This window comes from Fistularia commersonii, chromosome 12, assembly GCF_037954325.1.
Source record: "Fistularia commersonii isolate RoL2024-O1a breed Wild chromosome 12, RoL_Fcom_v1.0, whole genome shotgun sequence".
Taxonomy (NCBI): domain Eukaryota; kingdom Metazoa; phylum Chordata; class Actinopteri; order Syngnathiformes; family Fistulariidae; genus Fistularia; species Fistularia commersonii.
In genome coordinates, this window is record NC_141295.1 from 8574078 (window position 1) to 8587808 (window position 13731).

The 13731-nt window shown below is 43.6% G+C and overlaps 1 protein-coding gene across 5 annotated transcripts in view; it reads right to left on the reverse strand.

The window, feature by feature from the left end:
* apbb2b (amyloid beta (A4) precursor protein-binding, family B, member 2b) overlaps positions 1–13731 on the reverse strand; it is a 59781-nt gene that overhangs the window by 32018 nt on the left and 14032 nt on the right. For all 5 annotated transcript variants that reach the window (XM_086156847.1, XM_086156845.1, XM_086156846.1 and 2 more), the window contains exons 2-5: positions 12041–12148; positions 11439–11505; positions 9467–10531; positions 568–812 (exon numbers count right to left, since the gene is read on the reverse strand). In XM_086156847.1, coding sequence (XP_086012973.1) covers positions 568–812; positions 9467–10531; positions 11439–11457 — 1329 coding nt within the window. In that variant the 5' untranslated portion in view covers positions 11458–11505; positions 12041–12148. The remainder of the gene's footprint in view (positions 1–567; positions 813–9466; positions 10532–11438; positions 11506–12040; positions 12149–13731) is intronic.

Below are 13731 nucleotides of genomic sequence, written 5' to 3' on the forward strand. Positions count from 1 at the left end.
ACAAGGGAAAAACTGGTTTGTGCATGAAATGCAAGCAAACGTCACAGCCTTCCAAACCAAGCTGGTTTTATTTTCAAAGCAAATTTGAGACAGGTCTGATATGTACTGTTACCAAATGCGTTTTTTTTTCTATGTATCATATCTTATGTTGACCCTGCCCGTCTACAAAATTTTAAAAGTCAATGCTGCCGCTGAGCCAAAAAGTTTGCCCACTCCTGGCCTACAGTCTACTTTCGGACAAAATTATGATTATAGGACAGAAGTTTAATTACCTATGAGGATTTAGAATTTTAATTAAGCTATACATTTATATAGTTATATAATTGTGACTAAGCTTGCCCCTATTAAAACATTTATTGATTGCTTAATTCCTGCGAATCCGATTTTTTTTTTTTTTTTTTTTTAAAGAAGCTGGATTTTTTTCTTTAATCCTTAAACCAAAGATTACAACTTGAATGACAAAGCATTTTAGGATAATTAAACTAGATGGGACCAAGTGACCGGGATGCCGAAAAACATGATTGGAATATGACACAAATTGGTACGTTCCTTTCCTCTTTGTCTCACCTCAGGGTCAGGAGTGGGTGAGGGGCTGAGTGAGCCCAAGGAGTGTTTTCGTGGCTTTGAGGATGTGTGGTCGTCCATGTTTTGGGACTCTATCTGTCCAGTGGGTGCAGTGTGGGTGGCAGGTCTCTCCCACTGGGTGGTCCCTGTTGGAACGTGCCAATAGTAGATACCCGCCATATCTGTGATCTTCTTCCATCCTGGTGGAAGGTCAGGGTCTGTCTGGAATGACTGTTCATTCCAAATATCTTGCAAAAAAAAAAAAAAAAAAAAAAAAAAGAAAAACACACATGACAAAGCAATAACAACAGTCAAGTACAAGACTTTTGTCTCGATAAATGTATAAAACACATCTATGGATTGGCTCAGGCAGAGAATGGTATTCTCCCATCCTGTTATTGAAGTACTTGGGTGGATTCATTATTTGTGAAGAGGATCGATTCCTTGGTGTACATCAAAAATCTTGAAGAGACTAAGCAGAAATGCTCATGTATCTCTCTCTCTCTCACACACACACACACACAAACACATACGCACACACACACACACAGTTTGGAGATGGAATTATTACTAATATCCCTCTTCTGTATATAATTTCTGTATATATATATATAATTTCACCTGAAGGCTGCCGTCTCTAGTGGTTAAATGACAAACATGCAAAACTTCTGATAACATCTTTGTAAAATGTGAGTGTGTGCTTGTGTGCTTGTGTGCATGCATGCAAGCATACGTGTGTGTGATGTTAATATACGCGCAGAGCACGACGAGATCTTCCAAAACTGTATTCTGTTTTGTGGCAACTCATAAACGTGATATAAGCGCGAAGGGTCTGTCTGTGCAGTGTGTATATGGGGGGGTGTGATTGTAATTGCAGAGTTTTTAAAGTGCTGACCATGCTGATGAAACACAGCCTGTTGCCTGACAGTCAGCCATATATCATCATGATGTCTGGATCGTCCACTTTGAGATGGGATTCTGACTGAATGCAGGAGATATCAGCCAAAAATCTCAGGGAACATGCACATATGTTCATAGAACCACGCACTGTTACTTAAGACTTGTGCCTGGGCTTTAAAGGCAAAAGGCTGTGAAGAATTGCTTTCTGGGATAAGTAGTCTTCAAGAGCAAAAAATAGGTCAGACCCAAAAAAACTACAACAGAGGGAGCCCGAGTGTCTAGTGTGTCTGACTGTTTAATTTAAGTAAGAGAGAAGATGGTGACTCACGAAATGGGTGCTGGTATTAAATGAGCAGCCTGGAGGATGTGGAACAAACCATGCATATCCTCAAAAAAGGGGGGAGAGAGAGAGAGAGAGAGAGAGAGCGAAAGAGAGAGAGAAATCCTGACAGAAAGCTTGCGGTTTTAGTACTCCAGTTTAGTTCTTCCTTTACTTGACAGTAACATAATGCTTCAAAGTTAGCAGCATCACCCTCTCCGGACAACTGGTGTGATCGGAAAATTGTGAAAAAAGGCCTTAGTGTGATGACACTTTGGCAAATAATTCTCTTACACCAATGCAGCTCACAGGAGTGTTCTATAAAAGAGCTTCGGATCAGTTAGCCTCTCAGCCTCAGTTAGCATGCAGCTCCATGCCATAAGAGAGTTGAGCAGAGGGGGAGGGGAAAGCAGTGAGCTTCTATAGCAAAACACACACGTTCTCTTTGCAAAACGACAACACACATATACATTACCATGACAGTGTCAATGTGCTTTCACTCCCACAGCATGCACATTGATACTATGAAAGCAAATCATGCACTGATCATTAGAACCTATGGAAGACTTGAGGACAAGAGTTTATGAACAAGGAACAAAAACTTCATCCCTGTTTTGGCAGAGATGTGCACAAATTCACATGGTCTCTTATACGTACACACCCACTCGAACGGCATTCGAACTCCACAGCGTCAGTTCAGGTTTTACACGACCCTCATAAATGCACCTACCCTCATAATTGACAATCACAATGGCCAGCATGTAGTCTTTCCCCAGCATCATAGTTAGCTAGCTGCCTTTCATACAGCAAAACCCAGAGCTGTAACCAGAGAGAGAACCCCAGACAGAGGAGGAGGAGAGTGGTGGGGGTGCACTGCAAGAGAGAGGGTGAGGAGAATATGAGGGGAGAGATAGGGGCATGGAAATGAGGAAAAGATGCAGGGATGACATGATGAGGAGAGAGGAAAAGATGAGTGAATGCCAGTGCAAGGAAAGCGAGAGAGAAAGGAGGGGATGTGCCACTTGCACATGAACTGCTTTTGTTAGTGTCTCCCCATCGTCTATCTAAAAACTGGAATAAACAGCTGGAAGAACTCTGCCCTTCCCTTCACTTGACTGCATGCACATGGAAAAAAAATGTTTGGTTTGTTATGCCAATGAAGTTAACAGAAGTTCAGTGTTCAGAAGAGGTCTGAGAAGTTGAGAGGGAGACAGAAATTGAGCTGATAAATGGGGAAAGGGGTTTATGGGGGAAGATCCTGGTATATTGAAGCATGATAGTTTGAGAGAGGGAGGGAAAGTGGTTAAATAACTGACTGACTGGAAAAAAAAAACCTTCTCTTCCAACTGTCACAATACATGTCCTAGGGGACCACTTCAGATGACCTTGCTAAACCTAGCAAGTGTGTGTGGGTGTTTGTGCCCGTGCATGTGTGTTTTAGCATCCTGGTGTGAGAGGCAAATCCCTGGGTGCTGCAACCCACAAAATCCACAGAAGAATTTGACAAACATGTTTGAATACAACACAGGTTTGTCACTATGACATACAGGCGGAGAGGAGGGCGCACAACAGACAACAGTGTCCTAGAGTTCAACATGAAAGATACAAATATTATGATAATAGATTCTTCGGTAAGCCTCAAAGGTTAAGAAATTTAAACTAAAAACCACTATCTTTTAACCTCTGCTAAATTGAACACATACTGATCTACACATAAAGAGATGGAATGTCAATATCAACGACCGGATTGTAAAATACATGTTTTCAGACCACTGCAAAAGTGTAAAACAAACCATCAACAGGAAAACATTGAGGGATCCATACTTGGGCGAGTGTCTGATGCCTGGACTATCTTGATATACAATCATATGAGGGGTCTAAATTGCAACTCAAGCACAGATCAATTTGTCTTGGGAACCAACGGAAAATGCATTTATTCTTACCCTAAGCACCAACATGTCTTTTGCGTATCATTGTCAAAAATGTACAAAGACTCATGCACACATAAACAAAGTGAAGGATCACAACAGTAATAAGGACGGTAAAGATATGTCCTGCTTTAACCATCTAACTGTAGACAAAATCTTAGTCAAATAAATTTGATAAAATCTTTATCAGTCTCATATAGCTCACCTAAAGATTTTTATTGTTGTATTGGGTAATTCATAAAAATCTGAAAATGTAGGAACTTAAACATTATGCACCCTCACTTTCCATTTTATCTACAAAAGGTCCAGCTTGCCTCTCATTTAAAAAAAACAAAACTAAATATGGCCCTGGTGCTAAAATGTCTGCCCACCCCGAGGGGGTGACCTTGCCAACATCAAGAAAATAGTATGCATTTTCTTGATGTATAGTATGAAATAGTATGAAAACGTATGCATTTATAATGTCCAAGAGAGGAAATCAAAGGAAACTTAAATATACAGAGTTCGACAGAGCACAACTTACACATATAGGATTACTGCTTATTTTAAGTGAAACTATTCTATAAATAACCTAACTTGTCAGGTGTATATAATATTTTATAATTTTATTCTGTCTATCCGAACATGCACGTGCACAAATGCGCACGCACGCACACAGAACACCCAAGACAATACTGAACACAGATTGGTTACAGAAAATCACTCACTTACTACATTGGGTCATTTCTAAGCCCAGACAGATTTCAGGAGATTTAGGGAGCAACATTCATTCATGTGTTAAAAAAGTATTTTATTTTATCTTAAATCTATTTATATTTTAAAAATGGTTAATGTGAAAAATAATAGACCGATTTTTACTGACCCTCCATGAGCTGCCCCCTTACCGTGGTAGAGGGGTTTGCGCGTCCCAGTGATCCTGGGAGCTATTTTTTCGGGGTTTTTTATGCCCCTGGAAGGATAATGCAAGGCAAACAGGTACCAGGTGAGGGACAAGAAAAAGTGTGTCTCAGAAGCCCCCATTAAAGAAGAAAATCATTAGACAGAGTTTTCCCGTGCCCAGACGTGGGTCAACGGGGCTCGGGGGCGGGGGCTCAGTGATGAGCGCCTGGTGGCCGGGCCTTCACCCATGGGGCTCGGCCGGGTACAGCCCAAAGGAGCAACATGGATCCCTCTTGCCCTGGGATCACAACCCACAGGATGGGCCAAGGGGGTTGGGTCTAGTGTGAGCCGAGCGGTAGCCAGAGCAGGGTAACTTTGGCAGTCTGATCCTCAGCTACAGAAGCTGGGTCTTGGAACATGGAATGTCACCTCTCTGGCGGGGGAAGGGGCCCGAGCTGGTGCGCAAAGCTGAGAGAGTCTGACTAGATGTAGTCGGACTCACCCCGACTCACAGCGTGGGGTCAGAAACCTGGACTCTGGACTCTTTTTTTTATTCTCGAGTTGCCCACAGTGAGAGGCGACAGGCAAGTGTGGGCATATTGATTGCCCCCCATCTCGGCACCTATACATTGGGGTTCTACCTGGTGGACAAGAGGGTAGCCTCCCGTCCACCTTCAGCTGAGGGGGGCGGATTCTGACTCTTGTTTGTGGCTATGCACCCAACAACAGTTCAGTTTATTCACCCTTCTTAGGGTCCATAGAGGAACTGCTAGAGAGCGCTCCTACCGGGGACTCCCTTGTTCTACTGGGTGACTTCAACACTGACATGGGCAACGACAGTGCGACTTGGAAGGGCTTGACTGGAGGGAGCGCCCCTCGAATGTGTACCCGAACACTTGGCACAACACACCTTAGGCCACAATTCTTTGATTGAGAGGGCTGACCTGTCAATTGATCACCATCTGGTGGTGTGCTGGCTCTGATGGTGGGGGAGGATGCCATTCAGACTTGGAAGACTCAAAGGTCAACTCCCAAGCAAGCCAAGCAGCTTGGTGGTTGGCGAGAGAAAATCTCGGGTATGGGAGGAGTTTGGGGAGACCATAAAGAACGACTTCCGGTGGGCGTTGAGGAGATTCTGGTCCACCATCTGACGGCTCAGGAGGGGGGAGCAGTGCTCCGTCAACACTGTGTACAGTGGGAGTAGGGCTCTGCTGACCTCAACTCGAGATAGTGTAGATCGGTGGCAGGAATACATCTGAGACCCCTCAACCCACTTGAAACACCTTCCAGTGGGTAACAGAGCAGAAGGACTCTGGAGCGGACACCGCTATTTCCGGGACTGAAGTTGCTGAGCCCCAGTAGCCGGGGCCCCGGGTTGGATGAGGGTCACCCTGGGTTCGTGAAGGCTCTGGATACTAGAGAACCGTCCTGGCTGACATGCCGCTGCAGCATTGTGTGGATGTCGGGCACAGTGCCGCTGGACTACCAGACAGGGGTGGTGATCCCCCTTTTTAAAAACGGGGGATAAGAGGGTGTGCTCCAGCTACCGCGGCACAACACTCCTCAGCCACGCCTGGTAAGGTCTGTTCAGCGATGCTGGAGAGGAGGGTCTTCCAGGTCGTTGAACCTCGGATCCAGGAGTGGCAGTGTGTTTTTTGTCCCGGTCATGGAACAGTGGACCAACTCTATACCCTCGGCAGGGTCCTCGAGGGGGCATAGGAGTTTACCCGACCAGTCACATGTGTTTTGTCGATTTGAAGAAGGCATTCAACCGTGTCCTGCAGGTAATCCTGGGGGGGTGCTCCGGGTATGGGGTACTGGACCCCATCATACAGGCAATGGGGGGAGGATCAGCACCTCTAAATACAAGACCATGGTGCTCAACCAGAAATTGGTGGAATGCCCACTCCAGGTCGGGGAAGAGGTCCTGAGGAGGTTCTGAAGAGTTCAAGGATCTTGGGGTCATGTTCACAAGTGAGGGAAGGATGGAGCGGGAGATCGACAGGCGGATTGGTGCGGCACCTGCAGTGATGCTGACTATGTACCAGTCTGTCATGGTCAAGAGGGAGCTGAAGGCGAAGCTCTCACTTTACCGGTTGATCTACATTCCCTAACCCTAATCTATGGTCACGAGCTGTGGGTAGTGACTGAAAGAACAAGATCTTGATACGAGAAGTTAAAATGAGTTTCCTCCGCAAGGTGGCCAGACTCTCCCTTAGAGAAAGGGCGAGAAGTTCGGTCATCCGGGAGGAGCTCAGAGTAGAGCTGCTCCTCCTTTGCATAGAGATGAGCCAGATAAGGTGGCTTGGACGTCTGGTAAAAATGCCTCCCGGGGGAAGTATTCCAGGCATGTCCATCTGGAAGGAGAGAAAACACCCCCTATCGCCCGAGGAGAAATAAAGTTGCAGGTTAAGGATAAGAAATCAAATCCACTTTAAGGCGAGTCTTGATCATTGCTTTTAAGACCCTCAGTGGACTCTTGTTCCCTTGATCGCAGGCCTTCTTCAGCAAACAGTCTCTGGTAACCCCACGCTCAAATTGTACCCTGTAAGTGTTTGTGGCTTTTGTAGCCACCAGTCCAGGGGTTCATCCACCACCCACAAAAATTCTAGAACCTGCCAAGCTTGGAGGACTGAACCATAAAACAACAAGAATTCCGTCTGGTTGAAAACCTATGGTTGCATCAAAAAGAGCTGTCAATCCAACCCCAACCTCCCAACTTTTCACAAGAGTAGCTTTACAGTGACCAGCCTGCTGGGCCCACACTCATGCAGGATCCTCCTTGCTGTGTGCAGTCTGAAAGCTGATATCTTGCTCAAAATGCCAGTAAGGCCTTCGCCTCCCTCAGTGACTGGAAGATAGAGAACTGCCACTCAGATCCAGCATTTTCCAGACCAGTTTAAGTCCAGGATGAGCTTCTGGAGGTCTTCTAACAAGTCCCTTGGTGGCACTAGTCCAAAGGGCTTGTAGCAAAGGATCAAGGAAATCAGATTATTGACAACTAGCACTCTTGCCCTATAGGACAGCTGTGGTGAGAGCCACCATCACTTTGACAGCTATGCACTAACCTTTTCTTTCACTCCTTCCCAGATATTTCCCCTAAAGGCATCAGTCCCTAGGTACATTCCTAGCACCTTAAGTCCTTCTCCCTCCCAGCTGCAGCCACTGGGTTAAGTGTAGCCACTCCATTGGCCCAGCAGTAGAATTTTGCTCTTTTCAGTGTTCACCTCTGCTGAGCTCACACTCTCATATAAGGAGAGGGCATTCACAAGTTGCTAGACATCATCCTGGTTGGAAACAAACACATGCACATCGTCAGCATAAGCATACACGCTAAAGGAGTGCTCCTGTCCCCTTGGCCCTGGCAAGGGGAAGCCATGGAGCTGTTTCTTTGGTCGTGAGAGCAAAGGCTTGATTGCTGAACCATACAGCTGGCCGGAGATGGGGCAGCCTTGTCTTATTCATCTAAAGGCGATCTGCTAGCTCAGCCCTGTGCATTATTGTAAAGTAGGCTCAGAAAGGATACAAAGTTAATATCCAAAACCAAAAGCATCGAGTTCCAAAAACAAGTATGAGCGGTCCACCCTATTAAAGGCCTTGTCTTTATCTAACGCAATAATGCCAGCCTTCAAATCATAACTGTCGCATTCATTAAGCACATCCCTCATTAGAAATATGTTGTCCAGCATAGTCCTGACTTCCTACTGACTGCAAGCAGTATTCTCTCCAAGCGGCATTGTCCGTACTCCATGCCGGAGAGACGAGGAGAGGGATGCCATCTCTCCGATTAGCCAGCAGCACCGGGCAGGTGCGCAAGACACACCTCACAGACTAAACAACTGAACAAAGTAATCAAAAAATCACGAACATGAACAGAAAGAACACAGACGGAAAAAGTAAAAAACAAAATACATATAGGGAAAAAGGTGAGTGGAAAAGTGGGCCAAATGGTGTAAAAAGACGCTTTCAATCTCCGCTCACCTCTCACACACCTGTACCGGGGGAAGAAGAAGAGCTCTTGGGGTGTACAGAGCTTAAAAGTGATGTGATTTTGACACTAAAGTAGGCTTAAATTATTTTAACATGTGGCAAAGCATTTGGAAAATGTGCAATGCTGAAATTTGAAGTATGTGTTTAACACACAATAGTCTAAACACAGATTCCTTGTTCCTTTACATAATACACATTTGGGCCTGATTGTGTCCCTTTCACAGGTGTGACATTTTAAATTAATCTTCAACATTAAAGAATCTGGGGGTACCTTTAATCTGAAATGAACAAATGTTTGTAATAATATTCAATATAATTCTAAAACTACTCTTTTATTTGCCAAAAAAATGCCACAATTCAGCCTTTCAATAGAAGTCCAGATTAGCACATTCAGACCCATATACTTCTATTTCCTCAGATGAAATTAAACTACACAGTATATACTTAAAATCCTGCTTTTCCTAAATCAAGTTATTATTAAAGTTTGCTTAGTACATAAGTTGTTATTTATGTACACACTTGTGAGAAACTGATGTACACACTTGTGAGAAACTGATGTGTGGTCCGGGTACAATTAATGTGTTACAATTGATATGATTTTCTGTATTAAATTTTGACAAGGGCACATTTAGGCCACAAGCCACCTCGACCACAAACACACACATACAAGAGGTACATATGTGCGCGTGTGCACGCACACACAGACTCATCCAAAATGGAAACATATCATCAGCAGAGGGTATGACATAACCAATATATAGTGCAGAAGAGAAACATTCAAAAATAAATAAATCAGAAATAAAAGAATATCAGAAATACACATCACAGACCAATGCCGACATCAACGAAATGCCAGGCTTCAAAATCTACATGTTTGTTCTTGTACCTGTCTCCACAGGGGAGTTGCTCTCCTGGGACAGTGTGGTCCAACTCAATTCCTCGTCGCTGGGGTTAAGATTTTGGATCCGGTTCAAAGCACAGTCTGTCTTTGCACCAGTCCTTCTATCCTTCTTAGTCTCTGGAGAGGAGGAGGAAGAGGAGGAGCAGGAGGCCACCGAGAGCAGGGGTGTGTCCTCTGGACTTGTTTGTCTTGGGGGGAAAGGAGGTGGGGGTACAGGAGAGTCCTGTCCTGATGTGAGAAGCTTGAGGTTTGAATGGAGCTCAGAGATTAGTGCCAGACTCTTCAAAGGTGATTCACTTTTTATCACTAGTAAAGGTTTCTTCTCTTCATCTTCCTGCTCCTGCAATACCACCTCGTCTCCATCTTCCTCAGTCTTCATCATTGATATAATTTCCTTCTCAGATAGAATGCTAATATCATCACTCTGTTCTGCCTCAATGTTCATGTCAAAGCCAGATTCTGTTGAGTTGTCATTGAGTTTGAGCTCCACAGTTTTGTGGATAGTAGAGTCCAAATCTGATTCTGATTTCTGCCCGGGTTCAGTGTCATCATTACTCTCAGGTTGTAGGTCACGATCCAGATTGAGGACATCATCCCCTTGACCATTACTGGCTGAAGTGTGACCGTCCATTTCGTCAGTTGTGTTGACATTTAGGTCATCCATTATGAATTCTGAAATGGACTCTGTTTCTGTTGAGTCAGGACCAGTTGTGTTTTTGTTGTGATCTTGGCCAGCTTTACGGAGTTGATTGGCTCCATTCTTGGCCAGTTTTGGATTGTTCGGGGTTGATATTTGTGATGGTGATGATGGTGATGATGATGAGGATGATGATGACGGCACTACATCTTCAAGCCCCATGGCTGTCTGAATATTGGTCAGCGCATACTTTTTGCGACACTTCGGAGGCGTGGCGGAGCCCTGCTTGATGGCATCACTGCTAAGTAGCTGGTTGTGGGATGAACGCAGGTTGAGCGAAGTCGGAGGGGTGGCAGTGGGGCCATTGTGATTGGTCACATCTACTGACATCATCATGGCACAAGAAAGATCAACTGGAAGAGAAGGAGAAGATGTAAACTTAATATACACTTTATAATTCATGCGACTATAGCTTGACTGATATAAAAGCCAATTTAAGCCGACAAGTCTTTTACTAGATATATGAACATTGCATGGATGATTGTTACCATGTAAACCTAAAAATATATCAATCTTTTGAAAGTAATTAATCACATCGGTATACAAATTCCTAGCACTTGCCCCATTGGAGGATAACCTACGGCTATCTCATTTAAAACTGTCTCAGGTGAAACTAATCATTTATTGCATCTCTGTGCTATAGACTATTAACAGTTAAATGAGGACCATAAAAATATTGACATGCTGCCCGTATGTCAATTATATTGACATTGAATATATTACAATAATATGTTAAATATATTATCAATAAAACATTATGGCGTGTATATTCAATCATTATCACATGGCCAGATGCATGTCCGTTTGGACTGTAGGAATTGGCCGGTAAGCAAATACAAATAATCCTGCTGCCGTAGCAAACAACTGTTTTAACAAAAACTTAACAAATTATAATCTTTGTGGTCAAATGTGTATGATGGCTAAGTAAAACAAGTCCAGGAGTGCTCAATCCAAAATGAGTTACTATCAAATTTTTAACAGCTAAAGTAGTAGGTATAGCTGTTTTGTCTTGCATTATTTTGAAATGTAATTAATTCCAAAGCATTAATATACCAAGTGTCTCCTCAAGTGTAATGAATTCTCAATAAATTTGGTAATATCCTCAAACAAAATTAAGAAGAAATTAAAGATGAAACTCTTGATAGCAGAACACTGACAAATAACTTTTTGGAGCTTTTCATTTCTATCAGCAAATTGACGGTGAAACCAAATGTGAACATACTTTTTGAGAGTATGAAACGGTCTTTTGGTATTTTGTACCTGATAGAAGGTCAGTCATAGAGCAGAGCTGGTCACAGTTCAAGATTCAGTGGACTCAGCTGTTAATCTAAGTGGGAAAAATGATAAAGTTATTTACAGAAGAAGAATATAAGGAATGTTACTTTTACTATGTCATTTGGGGCCAAAATCATTTTCACAGACGATTTACTATGATGGAGGTAACACACTAAATAAATAAGGTGACTCATGTTCAATAACAATGAAAATATCACAGTATCAAGGTGCAACTGGGGAAAAATACGTTAAAATGCCATTAATTGTTCAGACACAAAAAAATCTAACTTCTTTGTATATGAAGAGACTGACAAGACAGTGTTAAATCCAATACAGTTGGTGTTACTTTTCTTATTTGACCGAGGTTGTAATAGAATCATCATAGTGGAACAAGATCCTCTTAATGTATTTAATTTACTACCCATGTCTGATAAGTACGGCCTTTTCACTAATTATTCTTAATAATAAACTAGGGGTATTCCTCGTAATTTTTTGTTATTTCTGGACATCAGTAGGCTTCACAAGCAATGCTTTATTAAGGCTAAATAAATACTAAATTGAAAGGGCCCTTTTTAAAACTTACTTACCAGAGACCTAAGCATTGTGGGAAAGTCTAGGATGGAGGACATCCATACTGTCAGTCAACAGATTCTCTTGTCATCCAATCGCGCCAGTTTTACTGAGGAAACAATGTCCTGTGGGAGAGACAGACATAAAGCGGGATTAATAAGCATGAGGGAATGAGGGAGAGACAGATAGAGACAGACAGAGCGTATGAGAGGGTGAGAGAGAGGGAGGGACGGGTGGAGTAAAAGAGTAAAGAGTGAGAACTACAGGACAAAAAAGGGACAAATAAAGACACATCAATTATTCAAAACCACAATCAAACATTAATAAACAAGGTGTGTGTGTGTGTGTGTCTATATGGGCCTGTGTGAGAACATGAGGCTCACTTTGTATGAAGCTCATATTACTTGTTTCATTCTGCAGTGCAGTCTTGCCAGTCATTTACTGACTGGAACTATTATAAAAAAAATGCCACTGGAGACTTGTAAACACCCTTCCCTGCTTTTTGACAACCAAAACATATTCATATTAACGAATCGTGCAGTCAAAACATTTCTCGTTGTACTTCATCTTTGTTGGAAGAGAGATTATAAGCATAGTTGGACTGGACGATAAAATCCCATTTGTCCCTGAATGAGGTGCTGAATAAACCCATGAATGATGATGGCAATCATCATCAAGAACAAAAAGAATTGTCATCTTGTTTTATTTTTGATTCTACAATTGACAATGGAAAATTAATAATCATCTTGAATGAAACACTAATCATATCATCATTATTACAATTCTCAAAACTCATAAAACCCCCAATCCATGTTATCATGAAGCCATATCAAAAAGGAAAGAAAATTGTGTCATAAAACAATTATTATTATTAAATATAACAATTAATTTGAGTGTCCCAGTGATCCTGGGAGCTATGTTGTTGAGGGCCCAAGCCCCTGGAAGGGGTCACCGAAAGAAAATAAGTCCCAGGTGAGGGACCAGACAACGTGGGGCTCAGAAGACCTCCCATGAAGAAGATAATCTTTGGACCGAGTTTTCCCTTAACCCACCCTTCTTGTGTTCCTTAGAGGGACTGCTAGAGAGGGGAAACTGGGAAACTTCAACGTATAGATGGATCGTTGGACTTGCGGCCGCATGGCCTGGGCACTCAGGTGAAAAGAGGGGCAGAGCTGTCGACTGATCGTCACCTGTTGAAATACCTTCCAATCAGAAACCAGAGCTGGGGGACTCCGGGGCAGACACACCTGTGTCCAGAATTTACTATTTCCGCAAGGGAGTGGGGCCCCGGGGGTGGATGAGGTCCGCCATGGGTTCCTCAAGGCTCTGGATGCTGTAGGGGCTGTCCTGGCTGATACGCCTGTACCGCATTGCATGGATATGGGGCACAGTGCCAATGGACTGGCAGACTGGGGTGGTGATACCCCTTTTTGAAAAGTGGGATCGATCAGAGGGTGTGCTCCTACTACAGGGGGAACACACTCCTCAGCCTCCCTGGAAAGGTCTGTTCAGCAGTGCTAGACAAGTTGGTCCGCTGGGTCGTTGAACCCCGGATCAAGGAGGGTCCTCGAGGGGGCATGGGAGTTTGCCCAATCAGTCTACATGTGTTTTGAGGACCTGGAAAAGACATTGGACCGTGTCCCACGGGCAATCCTGTGGGGGATACTCCGGGAGTATGGGGTACCGTACCCCATCATACAGGCTGCTC